The sequence below is a fragment of the Salmo trutta genome, chromosome 8, assembly GCF_901001165.1.
Source record: "Salmo trutta chromosome 8, fSalTru1.1, whole genome shotgun sequence".
Lineage (NCBI taxonomy): Eukaryota > Metazoa > Chordata > Actinopteri > Salmoniformes > Salmonidae > Salmo > Salmo trutta.
This window is the reverse complement of record NC_042964.1, coordinates 40,739,487-40,762,930: the sequence shown is the minus strand read 5'-3', so window position 1 is coordinate 40,762,930 and position 23,444 is coordinate 40,739,487. Positions and strand designations below refer to the sequence as shown.

Sequence of the window (23,444 nt, the reverse complement as noted above, 5' to 3'; positions counted from 1 at the left end):
CCCATGGCCTTGACTCTTGACCCACACCTCTGCCTCCCACTCCTGTGATCGCCCCAAGTGTGCAGGGTCACCATAGCAGGTTGTGAACTCTGACCTGGCCAGGAGTAGAGCTGGACTACCCACACTTGGCATGTGTGGAATATCTCGGCACCTTGAGCTCATCCACGTCGCTCTGACGAGAACGCCAGGAATGGTCCGGAATGCCGCAGCAAACACCCTCTCCCTAAAGCCAAACATTCTGTCTGCTCTCCCATCTCTCTGTTATGGTCAACATTCCCTGAGTCTGTGTGAACGTGTCAGTGTTTTGGGAGAGGGGTGTATTAGTACCTAGTCTGGTGAGGGAGAGAAAGACAGGAGGGAAATGAAGGATGATAAGGATATTTTCATCAAACTAATCTGAGGTATTCCAAGGCTCCTGATGGAGAAATGTAACTCTGTTGTTTTAAAGTCTATAAACAGCAGTATTTGTTTGTGTGTGCTTCCACTTATCGGCCTTGTGTCCTCACTAACCCGGAGTACAGGGGTTTTTCCACAGTGAGGAAATCTAAAGAAAATGTAACGCCTCAGCATTTGACCGGAATGACATTATTACATTAACACATCATCAAATAAAGAGAGAGGACATCATCATATTTCTATAGATATATACAAGTAATACTGTACAGGAGCAGACATAGGAAGGAATAGAGATGAATTCAGGGCTCTGTAGGTCACAGCAGTATTACATATTGGGAGGTAATGTGTGTATTGTCATATATATTCAGTGGTGTATGTTGTTGTGATAGAACTCTTTTTATCTCTAGAGGTTATCCTGCCCAAATTTCAGAGTCAAAAACGGATCAGTTGGACTGAAGCTGGATGGATTTGTGCTCATCAGACGCAGCCACACACACACACACACACACAGAGTTCACAACACACATACACATTCGCAAACACACCTGGACTCAACCACCTGTAGTGGCATGTATGGCTTATTCAACATCCTTCTGTGTGTACACATCTGTGTCTGTTACACAGCTGGACAGACAGTTTGTTGTAACAGAACACATTGGGGAAAGAGGCACAGGTCACCATCCACCACAAGCCTTCCTACAGGGGTCACAAAGGGTCAAATGTGTCCTTCTGTTGTCCAGTCTTGAGGTCAACCCATGATCCTATTGGCCCTTCTGCCCTGGGCTAAAGTGCTACAGCGAGGGATTGGCTGGCTGCCTATGTATGCGTGGAAGAGAGGGCTGAACTGTCACTCAAACAGAGGCTCATAGAGTCTCTATATGTTTTCTCTGCCAGCCACACACTCTTATTGGCCCAGGGCAGATAGGGGCAGGCATTTATAGTCTGTTTAGTCCCCACCTCCATAAGAGAACTCCCCCTCCAGAGAAGGCAAAAACAAATTAATGGCAGTGTCTTCTTTCTCCTCTCTCTGTCTCTCTCTCTCCATCTATCAGTCAGTCTGTCCATCTCCCAGTGTCCTCCCGTCTGTTTACCAGGTGCAGTCTTTCTTCATTAGTGTGAGGACCTTGCGTCCAAGGCTGGCTCTCCAGGGCTTGACGAAGCTCTTCATGTTGACGATAAGACGGTTCTGCTTCCTGTCTGCATGGCCCGCCACCAAGTACTCCCCACCTAAGTAGTCAAAGCATAAACAGAGACATCATTAGCTCAGCAGCCCTGCGTGTGTGCGTGTGCGTACGTAACTGTGCGTGTGTGCACACGTGTGCCTGTGAATGCGTGTGTGCATAGGTGTGTGTGTGAGACTGGCCTGGGTTGAGGATGGGGCAGGTGCAGCCCCGTGCGGTCCAGGACTCTGGGTAGAGTGTAACTCGTCCTTTCTGGATCTTCACCTTAGTGCTCTGACTCAACACCTTCTGAACCTTCACCTCCAACTCAGCATGGGAGCCCTTATCATGGGCTGACAAGACCTTAACCTTCAACACTGAGACAGAGAGGGAGGGAAAGAAGTGGAGAGAGAGAGCGAGGGAGGAGAGAGATAAAGATGGAGGGATAGAGAGGGAGGAGAGATAAAGATGGAGGGAGAGGGAGGGAGGAGAGAGACAAAGATGGAGAGCAAGGGAGGAGAAAGAGAGAGAGGGAAGAAAGGAGGAGAGAGGGAGAGAGAGAGAACGATAGGAAATGAGAGAGGGAGGGAGGAGAGTGGGGAGAGAGAGTGCGCAAGATAGAGGGGGAGAGAGATAGGGAGGGAGGGAGGGAAGAGAAAAGAGAGGTAGGGAGAGAAAGGAGAGGTAGGGAGAGAGAAAGAGGGAGGAATGGAGAAAGAACGAGGGGGAGAGAACAAGAGAGAGGGAGGGAAAGAGATATGAGACAGAGAGATAGGTAGAGAGAGGGAAAGAGATATTGACTTTTAACAAGCCTTTATTGTACAATAAAATACTGTTTACATAGAGTTATCAATAAACAAACAACACAGTGGAAACCAAGGAAGCAAAAAAACAAATATGGTGTTATTACCATCAACTCTCTCGCTGTTGTTCATGTATGTATCAGTACTCACCATAGGCAAACTTCATGGTGCAGAAGAGTTTGCTGTTAGCCAGGACCTGCTCCTTACACTCACATTTCTCTGCAGGGGACACAATCACATTGACATATTACACACCAATATCCCGTCCGGATACCTGCTCTGTGTGTGGGTGGGTGGGTGTGTGTGTGTGTGTGATCAAGGAGGAATGTGTCTCCCTCAGCTGTAGGCCCTGGGAGATCGAGGAGAGGGACATTTTGGAAACTGTCCACAGACACACAGATCTTTGTTCTCTGCCCTTGTAAGGATGTACCATAACTTTCACTACTTAACCATTAAAGCTTGGGCACTGGGCTGTGGAGCAGACCGCATACCACATCACACACACACACACACACGGTGGTGACCCCATGTCTAACCTGAGTAGTGTAGGGCAGAAAAGAGCTCGTCTGCCCTAAAGATCCTCACCAGCTCACTGGAGTTTCCTTCCAGATTATACAGGTCCTGATCTGACCTGTACACATATACACACACATTATAGACTTGCTGTTAATATAAATGTAATATTATATATATCATATCCAACAGTGTGTTTGTGTACGTGTGTGTGTATGTATATATATATATATATATATATATATATATATATATATATATATATATGACTCACCCAGACATGCAGTATCCCGTGAAGGGATCGCAGTCTCCCGCACAGTCGCACGGACGGCAGCCGTAGTCATGGAAACCCCAGTATCCCACCATGCACCTGTCGCAGTGGGAGCCCCCCACGCCGGGCTTGCAGACACAGTCTCCGTTGGTAGGGTCACAGAGAGAACCCCCACCCAGGTGGAAGGGTATTGAACCCAGGGGGTGGCAGCCACATGCTGGGAGGAAGAGAGGGAGGAGAGAGAGAGGGGAGACATGGCACATCAGTCACATATACAACAATAACTCCACCACAGCTAATCAAATACAATGTTATTTACTCACAAATAAACCACAGCCATTCATTTGGATCTATTTATACCTTACCACAGCGAATCAAATCCACCCACACTCAACCACAGCCAATTAAATCCACCACACTCAACCACAGCCAATCAAATCCACACAAAGTAAACCACTGCACACATTCAGATTGAGAGCCCTAATGTTGGCAACATTTCCAGTTGAGTATATTTTGTTTTTCTACCTATGACTTTATTAGGCACTTATTAGTCATGTAGAGTCCCCTTTGCGTAACTGTCACACAGATAGACACACTCCAGAGCGTGCCACCTCATTGTAGCCCAGCCTGGAGGAGGAAGTGATAAGACTGGGAGAGGGAGAGAGACCACTTCCCAAAGGACTCTGGACTGACTGGAACAGTCCAGGGTTGTCCCGGACCACGAAGCACAATGGTCTCTCTGTCATCGTCTTATCAGATCGCCATCACACACACACAAGGACACATGCACACGCATACGACATGCGCATGCACCCAAGCACATGCGCAGGAATGCACAGGCATGCGCACACTCGCACACATCTTTCTCAAATACCTTCCACAGTTCTCTCTCCTGTCTCTCTCCCTTCTCTCGGCTGATAGTGTGTTCTTTAAACAGACCGCAACAATATAAGATAGAGGGACAAGCACAGTCAGTGCTATGTTCTGCCCACTCAACAACCACCTCACACACACACACACACACACACACACATCATAACCCCCCTATAAAACACAGAACTTGCAAAGGCTCAAAACACACACACACACCACATAAAATGTACACATAAATTCACAAACACATTCTTGCTGTCCTAGTAGTCTGTGAATTACAAGAGAACTTTGCAGGGGGTGAGAGTAACAGCCAAAGTATCAGTATCACCATAAATCTGTACTCATCGGAGCGAGGGATACAAGGGGGGAGGACTAGAGAGAGAGAAGAGGAGGGAGGGAGAGATGGGAAGGGGAGAAGGAGGGGTGGTGTAGAGCTTTATTTCTGTTGTTTAATGATGCTTGAAGCCCTCCCCCCCATCCTACCCCACTGGCAGTAAATTACTATTTAACCAGAGCCAGACCCCCTGTGTCTCTCCCCCCTCCCCTGTCTGGGTGCAGGGAGATGATGTCACAAGGCTCTACTGTCTGAGACCCAGACAAGGCTGTACCTTTATCACTTATCGCACTGGGCAACAAATAATAGATATGATGCATCTGTAGTTTCATTCATTCTGTATCTTTCATTATCAACAGACCTTGTAAAGACCCATGCAGGCACACACACACATACACACACACGCACGCACGCACAGACACACACACATAAAGACAGGAATCATTACACTGACATTAAATCCAAAGGCATATGTAGGGCAGCTAGGAGAGACAGTCTCTCTCTTCAGGGTTCTCCCCATGTACGATAATAAACTTCAACTTCAAATAATTTCTCTTCCTGAAAAGCATCTATTGAGGCCCTGTTGAGACTGTAGTGTTCAGTCACCTCAAGTGATAGCAGCCTAGAAGCAGCAAAGCCATCCGCACACACACGCAGGTGCACACACACACACTTTCCCTCTCTCATTCTCTCGCTCTCTCATGTTGTATAATAGGACATTGTTAATACATTAATTGTATAATTATTGGAGTTTAGAGATGAGAATGTGTGGAGGTGTATGTGTGTATGTGTTGACGCAGTGAGCTCTCACAATGAGAACATTATGGGTCTGTAGTGATACGTGACAGAGCAGCTGCCCGAACAGCCACAGAACACACCAACTTAGAAAACAAACAAAAACTAATCTCACACACACACGCACGCTCATTGTTACTGTGTGTATGTGAGTTTGCGGCTCGATTGTGTGTTTTCTTTAAAGAGCTCCGCCATGCCTGGAATTGGAAATATGTTCCTAGAGACGGAGGGAAATTCCTCAGTTGTCAGATTTCAACCTCGCTCTGACACTGGGGTTCTCCTCCTAAATGTGTCCTGTCTACAAACATTCCCCAAATATGTGTTCCACTCTCACTTGTTGACAATGTGAAAATACCAACATGCTACAGACTTCCCTAAAGGCAAACCTAAACACATGCACACAAGCATGCAGTGATGCGCGCGCACACACACACACACACACACACACACAAGCCAGCGTCTCCCCAGCCTTCTGCATAACTGTGGGGCTGAGCTCACTGGGTCAAATCAGACAGATAATCAGAGAATGTAACCACTGTCGTCTTTATGGATGGGTATCTGGTGTTTACTTAAGTCCCATCACAGAGCTCCAACAACACACACACACACACACACACACACAAATGCGGAAGACACATTTCAGTTGAATGCATTCAGTTGTACAACTGACTAGGTATCCCCCTTTCCCTTTCCTTTTCCTTACATGAGCCACCACTGTGTTGATTAGTGATGACGAACCACTCCAGTGACTCACAGAAAACACAAACAGCCATAACAACAGGGACAGGGGTCAGGGTAGGAAGTCTGAGTGTGTGACACTCAGGTCCCAGGTATGCCCCAGTCTGATGATTCATCTATGTGTAATCCTCAGACAGAGCGTAGGCCGTGTGAAAGACACAACACAAACACACTGACACACACACACACACACAAAGAACCAGGTGCCCATCAGGAGCGACGTTATCCAGCACGTCTCGGCTTGTGATCTCAGCCATCAGCATTCTGGACAGAAATGAGTTGGCTCTGCCAGTAAGGGTGGGTGTATACAGTGTGTATGTGTCTCATGTTTTCTGGATTCCTACAGTGTGTGTTTATGTGTGTGAGTGTTTGTGTGATTGAGTCAGTGAGTGGGTGATAGAGCTAGCCAGTGAATGTGAGTCAGACATGGGTTCAAATACTACTTGAAATCTTTGAAGTTCTTTGAGCTGTCGCCTTAGACATATGGAGTGCGTGAGTTTCTCTTACGTTTACAGGAGTCCTGGGCCGTGTGCGCCCTCTGGGGGTCTCTGTAGAAGCCAGTCTTACAGCTCTGACAGTTGCGTCCCTCTGTGCTGTGTAGACACTCACACACCCCTCCGCTGCGCTGGCCAGACTCCCGCCACACCGACCAATCAAAACTGCAGCTCTGGGCATGCCCGTTACACTTACACTCTATAGGGAGACAGGGCGGGACATCAGAATCACAGATATCTGTCAATCTTCTCTAAACAGGCACTGATTGGTCATCATGATCAATGATGGCTGTAAGTGGGGCCATGAGTTTTTCCTGACCAGATCCCATCCTCAGATAGAACTCCTGGCCCTAGTGTATAGTGAATAGCAGTAGTGTCACTCACTCCTGCACTCGTGTGGAGCCCCTGTGAGTCCGTCCGCAGGTTGCCAGGGTCGGTCATTGTAGAGCGGAGCGCAGCGCTCACAGTGAACACCTGCAGTGTTGTGCCTACACACACACTTCCCATGAACCTGAGAGAGAGGAAGAGGAGAGGGAGAGGAGAGGGAGAGGAGGAGAAAGGGAGAGGAAGGGAGAGGAAAGGGGGACAAAGAGGTCAGTGTAAGGGAGAGAGCAGTTCCCACGTGAGCGCAGCAGCACCCCAAGTCTAACCCCTGGGGGTCGGGGGGGGGGGGGGCTCCCCTGCCTGTTCTCTTTCAGGTCTTGTCCTGTAATTGCTGAATGGAGACTGATTGTTTGGCTTCATCGCTGGAAATGAACATTGGCCTCGTGACGAAAGGAGCCTGAAAAGGACAGTGTGTGTGTATGTGTGTGTGTGTGTGTGTGTGTGTGAGCACGGAAATATGCAGCGCTGAGAGCACAATAACAGTCTCCTTGTCATTCCTGTGAGTTGGAATGTCATGCACGCGGGTTAATGATGTACTCTAGGTGGGAGGTTGACAAGGCATCTGAGGTAGCTATTTATCTGTTTGGGTTACAGTGCCTCTGTGCGGGGAACAGAGACACAGAGAGAGGCCTGAACACACACACACACACACACACATTCAAGCACACAGACGCATGCACACACACTGAACACAAACGCTCACACACACTCCAACCCCTGCGGTAGTTTCAGTTTCCCACGGTGTATGGCTATAGAGGCTGCTGTCCTCTACCTCAAAATGCCCTCTCCCCTATGCTGCACAGACGCTCACACAGAGGGTTAAACACAGGCATGGGAGAGACCTGTAGCTACCGGAACTGGGACATATCCCAGGCCCTTGCACTAACCCCAGATCTAACCCTAACCTTATCTCAAACTCAACCCCAGCCACTGTGCCAGCCCAAGACATAACCCCAACCATATTCCATCAACCAGGAGAATGGAGGAAGATAAGGACAGACGGGTAAGACAGTGTGAGAAATGGATGTGGTAGGTCTGGATTGGACAAACAAAGAGAAAATGAGTGAAGGAACTCTGTGTACATAACTGCATCAATGAGAATGGAATCATCTGTAACCATAATTGATTGTGGAAAAGGGGGAAGGAGGCAAGTAGAGCGAAGAAGAGGGGGGAGGAGAGGAGAAGAGAAAAAGGGGGGAAGGAGAGGAGCGAGAGAGACATTGGCCAAGCTCCAGACAGCTGGTATTCCAAACAATTTCACGTTTGCCTGCTTAATATGGGACAGTTAGCGCATACACATACACCAATACACACACACACACGAATACATACCCAGGCTCCCGGCACGCACACAAATAAAATGCCCGCACACTCCTTCCTGCCCCCCCCCCCCACCCCCCCACCCCCCAATCTCCAAGAGCTTGTGTTCTGTTTTGACAGGCCTGTATTTCAAACACTCTGACCCTCTGATAAAGCGGTTGTTGGACATGGACAGGGAGGGGTGGCAGAGGGTACAGAGGGGTGCTCAGGAAGACCTTGACAGCCCCACACCCAGAGGATGGGCGTCACTCACGCCCATTTCCCCTCACACATCAAAAGCTTTATGGGCCAATGTGAAATTAAGTCATTCATCAGCAGCGTGTGTGTGTATTCATCCAAACAACATGATAAGTGTGTGTGTTAATCCGATCATCAGCGTGTGTGTGTACTCAGGCAAACACCTGTATAGCACAATACTCTCCATGAGGTGCAGTCTTTAAATTCCAACACCTCTCCAGAGACTCATTCTCAGACTACAGTTACTGTGCAAGTCTCTACAGCCTTTAGAGACTCTTACTGCCTCTCCGCTTGCTATGCTAATTGCTGCTAACTCTCCAGTAGCTGAACATGGGCCCAGAGGGTTGGATGTGGGCCAAAAACAGGCTCTGTGGTCAACTCAGAGTGGCTCACACAGACCATTATCACCTTCCCATGGGGTCTGGACCTGTGAGCCCTGCAACACAACAACAAAAACACTGTTTCTCCCAAAAAAACACTTTGGACTGGACAAAACTGTCTGGGCACTAATAGCCCTCAATATCAAGGCCACTGATTATTGGGTTTACTTACTTGCTCACACACACACAGCTTAGTTTTGATGAATTTTCGAGAGGCCCCTAGCCGGGGCCTACCCCGCCCACCACACGGTTTCATTTGCTCAGGCTTTCCAGACAAGCGATGCGCAGAGCTGGGTTCGTGTTGCTCAATGGGTTCGCCTGGGCATGTTCAGTAAAAAAACGTTTTGGAACGTTGCAGACTCAAATGCCATGAATAGAACTGACATGATTTCTTAAGTCAGAGGCATGTTTGTTCTACATTTTACATTTATATCTGAACGTTGGCCAACGTTGTGTCAGTCCTCCTGCTGAACGCGGCCCTGGTACACGCTTGTCCCTACCAATGTGAAGCTAGCCACATTAACAATTAGCCACAAAAGTGGAATTTCAAGTCCCTCATTAAAACTGATGCAAACATACAAATAGTGGATAGAATCATGCCAGCTTTGGACTAGATAATGCTAAATACGGTTGGAATGTTGTTAGAATTTAAGATTTAATACAATAATTAATTAGTTTGACAATAAACAGAAAAAACTGTTGAAATCATGGGTGCACAAAATCCTGGCTCCTGAACTGCTATTTTTTGTTTTTTGTTTGAGCTGATCTTAACTTTTGTACATAATGTTTCCGCCATCGGTTCCTATGACCGAAAAGAGCGTCTGGACATCAGAACAGCAATCACTAACCTCGATTTGGATGAAGATTTCTACTTCAATGAGTCGGCGGCACACGACATACTGCTCACACCAGACCCTAAATCCGGCAATATAAAGGCCAACGTGCGGGCACCCTGATGAAACTATGGCAGCAAGTAAATAAACCGCCTCTACCCTCTGTTCTATTGGCGAATGTACAATCACTGGAGAACAAACTGGACGAGCTCCGCTTGAGACTATCCTATCAACGGGACCTGAAGAACTGTAATATCCTTTTTCTTGGAAACTTGGCCATATCATGGTCCAAACACACCAACACATTCGAGAAGAGGGCATGACAACGCCTCTTCCCCCTCAGGAGTCTGAAAAGATTTGGCATGGGTCCTCAGATCCTCAAAAAGTTCAACAGCTGCACCATTGAGAGCATCTGACTGGCTGCATCACCGCTTGATATGGCAACTACTTGGTATCCGACTGCAAGGCGCTGCAGAGGGTAGTGCGCACAGCCTAGTAGTACATCACTGGGGCTGAGTTCCCTGCCATCCAGGACCTCTATACCAGGCGGTGTCAGAGGAAGGCCCTAAAAATTGTCAAAGACTCCAGCCACCCAAGTCATAGACTGTTCTCTCTGATACCGCACGGCAACCAATGCACCAAGTCTGGAACCAACAGGACCCTGAACAGCTTCTACCCCCAAGCCATGAGATTGCTAAATTGTTAGTTAAATAGTTAACCAAATAGCTACCCGGACTATCTGCATTGACCCTTTTTGCACTCCCTTTTTTGACTCCTCACATACGCTGCTTCTACTGTTTATTATCTGTCACTTTATTCGTAGTTATATGTACATATCTACCTCAATTACCTCGTACCCCTGCACATCAACTCGGTGCTGGTACCCCATGTATTTATCGTTACTAATTGTGTATCTATTATTACTTTTATTATTGTGTTTTATTTTTCTATTATTTCTCTATTTTCTTTCTCTCTGCATTATTGGGAAGGGCCTGCGCGTAAGCATTTCACTGTTAGGCCACACCTGTTTACAACAACAACAAAAAAAATTGAAATCCCACTGTGGATGTATTAAGACTGCATAATTGCTTTGGGGCATACAGTATGCACTGTCCAGCCTTATCTAGAGATTGTGCACCCATGAAATGGGGGTATATTGTCAAACTAATTCATTATTGTATTTCATATTAAATTATGTAACAACATTCCAACCTTGTTTAGCATTATCTAGTCCAAATATAGCATGATTCCACTATTTGTATTAGTTTGCATCACTTTCAATTAGGCAAACCGCAAATTCCACAACTCCAGAAAACAGAAGAAAGGGCACCGGTAACCATAGGAACAGACTAAACAAAAATTTTCGATGTGTGAAAAAATGAATTGCTTTAACAGCATAAGCATGTATAAAAAGTATTTACAGCCAACAGAAATGATGAACCCAAAAAATGGATTAGAAATTAATGATTTGTATTGTTAGACATGACTCTATAAACCTACAATGTTAGCCATCTAACTAGCTAGCTACTCTGTTGCATCTACAGTACCAGCCAAAGCTTTGGACACACCTACTCATTAAAAGGTATTTCTACATTGTAAAATAATAGTGAAGACATCAAAACAATGAAATAACACATATGGAATCATGTAGTAAGCAAAAAAAAGTGTTCAACAAATCAAAATATATTTTATATTTGAGTTTCTTCAAAGTAGCCACCCTTTGCCTTGTTGACAGCTTTGCACACTCTTGGTATTCTCTCAACCAGCTTCACCTGGAATGCTTTTCCAACAGTCTTGAAGGAGTTCCCACATATGCTGAGCACTTGTTGGCTGTGTTTCCTTCACTCTGCAGTCCAACTCATCCCAAACCATCTCAATTGGGTTGAGGTCGGGTGATTGTGGAGGCCAAGACATCTGATGCAGCACTCCATCACTCTCCTTTTTGGTCAAATTGCTCTTACACAGCTTGGAGGTGTGTTGGGTCATTGTCCTGTTGAAAAAAGCACCCCCACACCATCACACCTCTTCCTCCGTGCTTCACAGTGGGAACCACACAAGCTGAGATCATCCGTTCACCAACTCTGCGTCTCACAATGACACGGCAGTTAGAACCAAAAATCTCAAATTTGGACTCATCAGACCAAAGGACAGATTACCACTGGTCTAATGTCCATTGCTCATGTAGCTTGGCCCAAGCAAGTCTCTTGTTATTATTGGTGACCTTTAGTAGTTGTTTCTTTGCAGCAATTCGAACATGAAGCCCTGATTCACACAGCCTCATCTGATCAGTTGATGTTGAGATGTGTCTGTTATTTGAACTCTATGAAGCATTTATTTGGGCTGCAATCTGACGTGCAGTTAACTCTAATGAAGTTATCCTCTGCCGCAGAGGTAACTCTGGGTCTTCCTTTCCTGTGGCGGTCCTCATGAGAGACAGTTTCATCATTGTGCTTGATGGTTTTTGCAACTGCACTTTAAGAAACTTTCAAAGTTCTTGGCATTTTCTGGATTGACTGACCTTCATGTCTTAAAGTAATGACCGACTGTGGTTTCGCTGTTTTGAGCTGTGCTTGCCATAATATGGACTTGGTCTTTTACCAAATAGGGCTATCTTCTGTATACCACACCTACATTGTCACAACACAGCTGATTGTCTCAAACGCATTAAGAAGGAAATATATTCTTAACTTTTATCAAGACACACCTGTTAATTGAAATGCATTCTAGGTGACTACCTCATAAAGCTGGTTGAGAGAATGCCAAGAGTGTGCAAAGCTGCCATCAAGGCAAAGGGTGGCTACATTGAACAATTTGTTTTACAGTTTTTTGGTTATTACATGATTCCATATGTGTTATTTCATAGTTTTGAGGTCTTCACTACTATTCTACAATGTAGAAAATAGTAAAAATAAAGAAAAACCCTTGAATGAGTAGGTGTTTACAAACTTTTGAATGGTACTGTATGTGCTGACATATCAAAAAGCAGAGTGTGGTGGAATGCGAATGAACTAATGAAAACGTGTGGTGGGCGGGGCTGGTACAGGCCCGACTCCGCCCACAACCAACCCCGCCTCATTCCATGTGCCATGGCGAGGGGTACTCAGAATTTTCTGGACTTTTTGGGGAGTAAAAATATATTCCCATTCAAAATCCTATTTTCCCTTAACCTAACTCTAACCTAAACCTCAACCCCCTAACCCTAACTCCTAACCTAAAACCTAACCCTAACCTTAACCCTGATCTTAGCCCCAAACACTAAACTTAACCCTTAAGCCTAAAATAGCATTTTAACAAATTCAGGACATGAACAAAGTCTTGACTTTTCAAAAAGTGTCTTGTTTTCCTGCCTTGTCAGGACATTCTGGTTCTGATTAGGTAGGAAAACATGTACACAAACTCACACCCTCCCGTCTTGTTTGAGTGTGTTTACAGGCTTCTAATCTCTCCTCACTGTCTTGTCGTGCTCTGGTTGTTTGGGTTTGGTAGATATGACCGTCCTGGGTCGAAACAGAGACAGAAAACAAACTGCTGATAGAGAGAGAGCGAGAGAGAGGGAAAGGGAAAGTACTTATATAACCTCATACCGTCCCCCGTCTCAACGCTTGTTTACCCAACTCTCCCGCATATCACACGACACACCGACGTTCCTACAACGTTAGGTCGTGTTGTGATATAACCTAATGTTTAGAATATGAACATTAAAAAGCTTCAAACACATTCTGAGGATGCTTTTGTAGCCTAGATAGAGTCAAGTCCAAACTAGGTTAACTAGGTGTAGTCCACGACGTTACTAGATAAGCCAGTGATATTATGGGGGAGGATGACAGACAGACACCTCTGATTACAGTGGGCTCACACAGAGGAGACAGACTGACCGGCTGCAAACATACAAGCTCCTAGATACTGTAATACTGCCACAGACACTGCTATTGTGGGCTTAACACTCATACACAAAGTTATAGTTACCCACAGTCAGACAGTCTCTGTGTGTCTATGTCTTTGTCTCTGTGTCTGCAGTCTAAAGGTTATTTTGTCACACTCACTTTCCCTGCTCTCTGGGCCTGCTGATTGCAATAGAATAGGCGCTCTGCTTCAAAAGGCGTTGGGCAGAACTGCTTGTGGAGATGGCAGAGATAGGCGTTCCACAGGCAGACTGAAAACGCTCGTTGCATCTCTAATGTCCATCTACACACTGTGAATCAGCCATGTCCATTCACACCTTTATCAGCGCGCGCGCACACTTTTTTAGACTTCAACACCATCATTAGCCCAGTGCTGAATCAATATCAACATCTCCTTTGTAATCTGGATCACAGGAAAGGCAGCTATTTATCTACCCAGACAGAGCAAGCCCAGCACAGGAAGTGGGACAGAGAAAGGTGATAGCCCTCATCACTATGCTAATGACTGATACACAAAACACATGCATGAACACGGGTATGCACGCACTTACACACACACACAGACAGTAAGATACGCAGACAGAAACACAGACACACACACTCACCACGTGGTTGGTTCTGTCCCTGACAGGGCGGTAACCGGGCGCGGGGACACACTGCTCGGCGTGCCCGTTGCAGAAGCAGCTGCCCTTCACGATGAGGTCATAAATGGCGAAGTGCTGGGTGGGCGGGACTCCAACAGTGGGATCTTTGGCCTGGCAGGGACAGGATTGGCGCTCCTGCAGACGTACGCGCACGTTGGTCACCCTCAGCTGCTCCTGGCCTGCCACGCCATATGGGTCAAGAGCTTCCCATTTGGGGAGGGCACGGTAGATCACCTGTCAATCAACCAATCCAACAGTCAGTCAAAACGATACGAGTTAGTGGCACTATGTTATTATGCAAGACTTGGTGACAACACATCTTCTTTTCTGCACCGCTCTCTCTGTCTCTCTTTCTTCCTCTCTCACTGAGTCTTGCATCCCTAAATTGATGATCCCTCCATTTTACCCCCCAGCCCAAGCACAATTGCCATCACATCGGTGGCTGCTCCTATGGCAACCTGCTTACACTGCTGCTGTTGTTGAGGGTGAACTGTGTTCCTGAGAGGGCTGTGTGTTTCTGCCACAGATATCACTGGAGCAGAAGTGTGTTTCTGCCACAGATATCACTGGGGCAGAAGTGTGTTTCTGCCACAGATATCACTGGAGCAGAAGTGTGTTTCTGCCACAGATATCACTGGAGCAGAAGTGTGTTTCTGCCACAGATATCACTGGAGCAGAAGTGTGTTTCTGCCACAGATATCACTAGAGCAGAAGTGTGTTTCTGCCACAGATATCACTGGAGCAGAAGTGTGTTTCTGCCACAGATATCACTGGAGCAGAAGTGTGTTTCTGCCACAGATATCACTGGAGCAGAAGTGTGTTTCGGACACAGATATCACTGGGGCAGAAGTGTGTTTGTTTAAGGGGAGTTAGTTGTCATTGAAGGAAGTGTGTGATGCTGGGAGGGAGTGTTATTGGAGGAGAGTATGTATCCCTGATATAGATATCATTGGGTGAGGGGTGTGTGTTTGTGAGTCAAGCCCATGCTGTGTCTCCATTGGCTGTATGGCTGGCCTGGGGTGTGATGGGAGGAGCACTATTAAGTTCCCTGTTGTTGGAATAGGTCACAGAGTCACGGCATTGTGTTCCGCAATTAAGGGAACACAACAAATAGGGCAAGGGGCGCCAGTCCGCGGGAGAGGAGGACGAGACAAAAGAGCAAGCAAGAGATGCAGCCCCACATAACTCAGCCCTGGACAAAGGCTCTGCGATAGCCTGGCGACACCGCAGCAACACTGTCACACACACACACACACATACAAACACATCCCCAATGGACAATCCCAAACTCCACACACAACATGCAATGAACATTCCCAACTACACACACACTTAACCAATCAACATTCCCATACCCTGCAAAAATTCCACAAGAGGCCTTCTGGATTCTCCAGAAGGGCACAGACTTCATGCAACCCACACAACGAAAGCAAACTCTAACACACACATACAAACAAACAAACAAACAAACAAAGTAAGTCTCTCATTAAAGTTTTTATGAAATGTCAAGTCACTGTCTGGGTATGGTGTCCCAAACCATAGAAACAGAGGAGCAGTCCCACAGAAATCTTAGTCAGGGGAGCATGTGGCATTTCTACGCTCATAATCTTTTCTTCCTGTTACAGTCTGAAAAACAGTGTAAGACTGGCTTTAACAGCCCTAATTCCATCAAAGCGCTGTGGACTGTATTCTGGTAAACAGGAACAATGGGCATTGATGGAGGGAGAGAGCGAGCGAGAGGAGGGGGATGGGCCGTCTCGCCTGCAGGACCAACTTCCATCAGGGCAACGGCACTTCCTCCTTGACAGACAGACAGAGAGAGAGAGGTGTGTGTGGGGCTCTGTTTGGACGGCTCCCTCCCTAAGGAGGTCCCAGTCTCTATAACACCTAAACACACACTCTTCCAGCCCAACTGACCTCATAAATAACACAAGGAGCCCTGAGCTTTCCAACAGAGAGACTAACGAGACCTCTTCAGTTAGTACCTGAACAAGCCTCCCAGGTTTTCCCCCATTCAGATGAACATGTTCAGCTCTCAGCACAAGAGATGACATGCTTTTTAATGTTCATCAGATAAAGGAGGGGGGAAGCTGAGAATACCTGCTCCCTCACAGTATCGCTCCAAGCTAAGACACTCCTCCTCCTCCCTCCTTCTTGCTATCCATCACAGCTAAACACTTATCTGATTGCAGGAGCCCAAACACTTAACACTGACTAAACACACACACACACACACACACACACACACACACGCACACACACACACACACACACACGACACATTGAGCTAGTAGGTGAAAGCCTGACAGGGTAGGCATATTTGCTTTTGCACCTTGCCCTCTGTATGAACATAACACACAGAGCACAGCTCTCAGCTCCCAGGGTAAAGCACACACACAGTTCTGTACATGCCTTGCTGTCATCACCAGACAGGCCACAGACAGTTGAGCTGTCAGAATTATGGTTTTAGTTAATGATGAACATCACATGATAATTACAGTAACCATAGCGATAGAGAGAGTGGAGAATGGTTTAGTATAACAGGCTCTGTGATGAGGAGCTGAAAGGACTCTGGAGTCTGGACCCCTCCCCTGACCTCAGGGTCATCAGACAGAGGTTAGAGGGTACAGGTCATGCTACTATCACAGTGTCTCGCTGCTTCCCTCACACACACACAAAAACACACAAGCATTCACACACAAACATGCATTGCACGCACATCACAACATGACTCATGTATCTTATAGTAGCTGGGTCCCTCAAATAAACACATACACACTTTCACATGCTCACACTTGCATGGACACACACACCACTCACGGGGGAAGACTGCTTTTGGATGTACGATACAGCGGATCATAAAATTACATGTAGGCAATCCTACCAGGGAAAAGCCTGTGGAGCAGTACCATTACAGAGTCAACATGCACTACATCAGGGATCATCAACTAGATTCATTACAGAGTCAACATGCACTACATCAGGGATCATCAACTAGATTCATTACAGAGTCAACATGCACTACATCAGGGATCATCAACTAGATTCATTACAGAGTCAACATGCACTACTACATCAGGGATCATCAACTAGATTCATTACAGAATCAACATGCACTACATCAGGGATCATCAACTAGATTCATTACAGAATCAACATGCACTACATCAGGGATCATCAACTAGATTCATTACAGAGTCAACATGCACTACTACATCAGGGATCATCAACTAGATTCATTACAGAATCAACATGCACTACATCAGGGATCATCAACTAGATTCATTACAGAATCAACATGCACTACATCAGGGATCATCAACTAGATTCATTACAGAATCAACATGCACTACATCAGGGATCATCAACTAGATTCATTACAGAATCAACATGCACTACATCAGGGATCATCAACTAGATTCATTACAGAGTCAACATGCACTACTACATCAGGGATCATCAACTAGATTCATTACAGAATCAACATGCACTACATCAGGGATCATCAACTAGATTCATTACAGAATCAACATGCACTACATCAGGGATCATCAACTAGATTCATTACAGAATCAACATGCACTACATCAGGGATCATCAACTAGATTCATTACAGAATCAACATGCACTACATCAGGGATCATCAACTAGATTCATTACAGAATCAACATGCACTACATCAGGGATCATCAACTAGATTCATTACAGAATCAACATGCACTACATCAGGGATCATCAACTAGATTCATTACAGAATCAACATGCACTACATCAGGGATCATCAACTAGATTCATTACAGAGTCAACATGCACTACATCAGGGATCATCAACTAGATTCATTACAGAATCAACATGCACTACATCAGGGATCATCAACTAGATTCATTACAGAATCAACATGCACTACATCAGGGATCATCAACTAGATTCATTACAGAATCAACATGCACTACATCAGGGATCATCAACTAGATTCATTACAGAGTCAACATGCACTACATCAGGGATCATCAACTAGATTCATTACAGAGTCAACATGCACTACATCAGGGATCCTCAACTAGATTCATTACAGAGTCAGCATGCACTACATCAGGGATCATCAACTAGATTCATTACAGAGTCAACATGCACTACATCAGGGATCATCAACTAGATTCATTACAGAGTCAACATGCACTACATCAGGGATCATCAAATAGATTCATTACAGAATCAACATGCACTACATCAGGGATCATCAACTAGATTCATTACAGAATCAACATGCACTACATCAGGGATCATCAACTAGATTCATTACAGAATCAACATGCACTACATCAGGGATCATCAACTAGATTCATTACAGAGTCAACATGCACTACATCAGGGATCATCAACTAGATTCATTACAGAATCAACATGCACTACATCAGGGATCATCAACTAGAGTCATTACAGAGTCAACATGCACTACATCAGGGATCATCAACTAGATTCATTACAGAGTCAACATGCACTGCATCAGGGATCATCAACTAGATTCATTACAGAGTCAACATGCACTACATCAGGGATCATCAACTAGATTCATTACAGAATCAACATGCACTACATCAGGGATCATCAACTAGATTCATTACAGAGTCAACATGCACTACATGAGGGATCATCAACTAGATTCATTACAGAGTCAACATGCACTACATCAGGGATCATCAACTAGATTCATTACAGAGTCAACATGCACTACATCAGGGATCATCAACTAGATTCATTACAGAGTCAACATGCACTACATCAGGGATCATCAACTAGATTCAGCCACGGCCCATTTTTGTCTTAAGCGGATGGTCGGGGGGCCGCAACATAATTGGAAATAATTTTATAGACTGCAAATTGACTGCAAGAAGCCCAAAAATATATAATATTTGACAAAAACATAATCATTTCAAACCTTGCTTACAATTGTTTACGATCACGTGTCTCTCTATTATGCATGGGAATACTTGGGAATAGATTTTCAAAATGAAAATTACTTGGAGCTGATTTCCTGGTGTTTTTACAGTGTTTTATGTCCGACAAAAAAACAACAACACATCCACACATATATATATATATATATATATATATATATATATATATATATATATATATATATATATATATATATATTGTTTTTTATTATTCTCAGAAAACTTGGGGGGCCTAATAAACCACCAAGTCCGGCCCTGTGAGCCGCCAGTCGGGGAACCCTGCACTACCTGATCTCCCTGCACTGAGTGAACTGTTAGCTCTGCCTTGGTAGGAGCTGAAACCCCTCACACACTGTTTCAGTTAGACATCAAGGAGCTGCCAGGAACCCTTTCTTGTCACATAATCCCTACACCCACCTGATAACCACCCTTCTGTAGTAATAACACTATCCCCCGTAGTGCTGCTGCTGGCATGGGTACTATGGACTACCCAGGCCGTAGAGAGCTGTAGAGAGGTTAGGGTGCGCAGACTGGAGTTCCAGCCCAGCACTAACACACCTGACTCAACTCATCACGGTTTTGATTAGTACCTGTATTTAGATTAGAGACCCGTGATTTAAACACACAGGGGAATATGCAGGTTAGCTTTATGAATGGGGGAAGTGGAGTGGACACTCCTGTGTGTAGTACAGTAGCCAACATCTATCATCCCTCCTTCCTTCCAGCTGTTCATCCGTCCATAAGTAAGGTGCCATGACAGGACACATCCTGGACGGCTAGAGGTGTGAGTCTGAGCTGCTGCCTGGACTAACACCTGGTTCAGACTCAGACAGTCCTGTCTGTCTGTCTGTCTGTCTGTCTACACACACACACACACACACACACACACACACACACACACACACACAAAAGCCCTCCTCACCTCTCCCCTGGTACAGGGGTAAGCTCCAGAGTATTTGGAGGTGCAGGGGGCCCCGTCCAGCACTGCCTTTCCCTCCTCCAGTCCAAAGGTGGCACTACAGTTCCTGGCGTAGTACTGCAATGTCTTCCAGGTCTGCCCAAAGTCTTGCGAGCGCTCCAGTGTCATGGCGATAGGGCGGGACGAGCGGAACACCATGATCAGGTGGGTGAAGATGAATTCTGCCTCCAGATCCAGCTGCAGAGTCTCAGACTCCACTTCCCCGGACGACTGCCACCAGGTGTTGGGGTGGCGGAAGGAGGAGTCGGCCATGGCTGCAGCCAGGTGGGCCTGCAGGGGGAGGGCCGCGTTGCACTCCCCACACCTGGCCGGGGGGCAGGGCGCTGTGGAGGAGGAGGGGTCAGAGTAGGAGCAGTAGGGCTCGGTGCCCTTGTAGCCACACACGGTCTGGGTCAGGACCCTGCGGCCTAGCGCCAGATTGCCCATTCGGGGGTTACACGCCTGGCTCTCACAGCGAGGGGCTACCCCCCCTACACGACCCACATCTACAGGAAGAGAGAAAGGACAGGTTATAGGGGAAGGAGGAGGAGGAGGGTGAGGATGTGTGTGTGTGTGTGTGTGTGTGTGTGTGTGTGTGTGTGTGTGTGTGTGTGTGTGTGTGATCTAAACTTGAATCTAAAGTCTTAACTTGAATGCTTCAATGTGGACTTTGACACAGATCAGGTTTTGGGAAGCTATGGGAGGAGAATGTGCACTCCAGACGTGTTCCAGATGCATTGCGCATGGGATGTAAAAACACCTTCTGGGCAACACTGCCATCTTTAAGAGTCCTCTCCACTGCCAACATACACACAAGGGCCGTTCTGTTCACAACGGGGGTTCATGTTTTTATATAACACAACAATTCTGTTTATAATGTGGGCAGGTATTCCAAATCTATTTTTGGCAGTCAACAATGGATGGTAGCTCACAGTAGCCTTCATCGTATTGGTCTTTTGAGGTTATTACATAGTTATAAAAACATCAGTGTCTTTGTGTTTCGTTTGAAAACATTCTACATTATAGAGAAAATCTCAATGATATCATGAGACACGAGTTTCACCTCCACACAAATAGAATGTTGACCCGAGGTGGTTAACAGAGCGGAGCGTGAGGAAATACTTTTGTCACCGTTGCTGCACTTATCACGCGTATTGTTCGGAGACAGCGGGAACGCTACATTGTTGCACACAATGAATACACTGCCTATGAATCCAATTCGACTAGGAGCAGGGTTATTTTTTTAAAGAAAAAATACAAACCTGCAAGAATACCAGATAGTCCAGTACAGGTAAAAACAGCAAACAAAGTCCACATCATAGTTCCGACCCAAGAGCAAGTGTTCCCAAGAAGAGGTTAGCCTATGAGATACCTAGAGAGCAGCCTTGTGAATAGGCAACGCGACACCGCGTTGGTGTTATTCAAGTGGCAAATAGATGCAAGATTTCATCCGCGAATGTAAAGCCAAGGTTCAAAGCCAGTGTAGGTTATACTATCCATTTCAATAACAATCAGATATGATCAAAGAAGAACAAAGTCCCCAGTTTGACAACACAGAAGGTTCAGACACCCAGGGAAAAGTATTCCATTATGCCGCATTTACTTCTGCAAAAGCCGAGGACTGATTTTCGTTCTCTCGTATTCGTCGGGACCTTCTACCTTACAGTTCATTTGCTTGCTAATAGCCTGAAGATATACTGTGAGTCTACTATGGAATACTGAGAGAGTGACAGCGGGCTTGCGGCTCCGCCCCGTCTCTTTGCATTTTTCTCTTTAAAGGAACATCCCTGGTAGTGTGGAGCCAGTTAGTGTCAGGTCAGAGCTGGCACGCTGTGGTCATCCCAACCTCTCCAATCCACAGACACTCATCCGGATAAAAAAAAGTTTATTGACACTTCGTGTAAACAAAACAAAGGAACGCAGAATAACAAAGCCCAGGGTCCAGAATTATTGAGGTTCGTGAGCTGAACAGGATTCACATTGGGGGAAATAGTTGCCCCTTTTTAGAAAGGAGACTAACCACGTTTCCATCCAACCTATTTATGCGAATAAAGTAGGCCTACATGTCCGCTAAAACAAAATGTACAACATGTCTGATGGAAAAAGCTAATTTTGTCGGTAAAATATGAGGTTGGATATTTTTGTGTAGGTTAATGTATTATGCGAGAAATGAAGGTGTAAACGCTTTTATGACCAAATATTGATATAACCATCATATCGAAGTAAACTTGGAGTCACGGATGACATGTTTATGTGGTCATCCTACTAGGACTCGGGAAAGCATACAGTTTATTAGGCTACAGATGAAATAAATGATGAACTTCACAGGGTGGTGAAAGTGCAAGGTGATGAGCTTGATGCTACTTTCCAATTAATATCGAGGATCTTATTCTGGTGACTTGATGAATCCATGCTTGGCTGCCGTTTGACACATTTAAACAATCTCCCTCTTTTGGCCATAATAATCTTATCATGTGTAGACTGTACCCACAACTGTATCTGCGAGCTGGTGGCTAGAGCACACATGCCAATACCAGAGTGGGCACATTCGCTATATAACACATGTTTTGTGACATCAGTAGAGTTGAAAATACAATGGAAACCCATTTAACTTGTATTTTTTTCATATGTACATGGGAATTTTACCGCAACAGTTATTTTTATGTGCACAATGTCATCACACACAGACTTTTAGCACAAGTCATTTTAATGAATACACATCAAATGCGCATATTTTATTTATGCAGTGTAACGGCTGTCGGGAGAGAGAGTAGACCAAGGCGCAGCGGAGTTAGTGTTCATCATTGACGTAATTTAATGGACGAAAGAACACTATACAAAACAAGAAAACCGACAGCCAAACAGTACTGTCAGGTGCAATACAAAACAGAAACAATTACCCACAAAACCCCAACGGAAAAAAGGTACTTATGTGTGACTCCCAATCAGCAACAACACCCTACAGCTGTGCCTGGTTGGAAGCCACACGGCCAAAATCAATGAAACAAACCAACATAGAAAAATGCACATAGAACGCCCACCCAATGTAACACCCTGGCCTAACCAAAATAAAGAACAAAAACCCCTCTCTATGGCCAGGGCGTTACATGCAGATTTTAGAATATTCACAAGAAAATCTGTCACCAATTTGATGGCAACCTAGCTAGTGACTCACTTTAAACTAAAGTAACTGACCAGTGTTTCCAGATTTCTATGAAATATGACCTATAATAACTGACAATATGAGTGAAATAGTTTTCCTTACAAGATGTTTTATTAATTATGTTAAAACAGCAGCTTTTCTGTGTTGGAATGGTGTGGGCATACCCCAACAACAGAATGGTGTGTGTGTACTGGACATTATGAATATTCACGCAAGTAGACCGTTGATTGGCCAACTCATCCTCCTCTAGAACACTGATAGGCCAGCTCATCCTCCTCAAGGAGATG

General features: G+C 45.5%; 1 protein-coding gene across 2 annotated transcripts; it reads right to left on the bottom strand.

Moving 5' to 3' along the window:
- Positions 1-573: 573 nt before the first annotated feature.
- Positions 574-21,861, bottom strand: ntn4 (netrin 4). 2 transcript variants are annotated; one of them, XM_029761390.1, is made up of 10 exons: positions 21,257-21,852; positions 19,959-20,500; positions 14,039-14,311; positions 6,762-6,888; positions 6,391-6,576; positions 3,147-3,360; positions 2,896-2,990; positions 2,510-2,578; positions 1,760-1,933; positions 574-1,623 (listed from the first exon to the last, which is right to left on the bottom strand). In XM_029761390.1, exons 1-10 carry the CDS (start codon positions 21,312-21,314, stop codon positions 1,484-1,486), a joined length of 1,878 nt encoding a protein of 625 aa, XP_029617250.1. In that variant the 5' UTR covers positions 21,315-21,852; the 3' UTR covers positions 574-1,483. The 2 variants fall into 2 exon arrangements, with proteins under 2 accessions (XP_029617250.1, XP_029617251.1); XM_029761391.1 differs by lacking the exon at positions 574-1,623 and having other exon boundaries at positions 1,827-1,933; positions 2,945-2,990; positions 21,257-21,861.
- Positions 21,862-23,444: the final 1,583 nt, after the last annotated feature.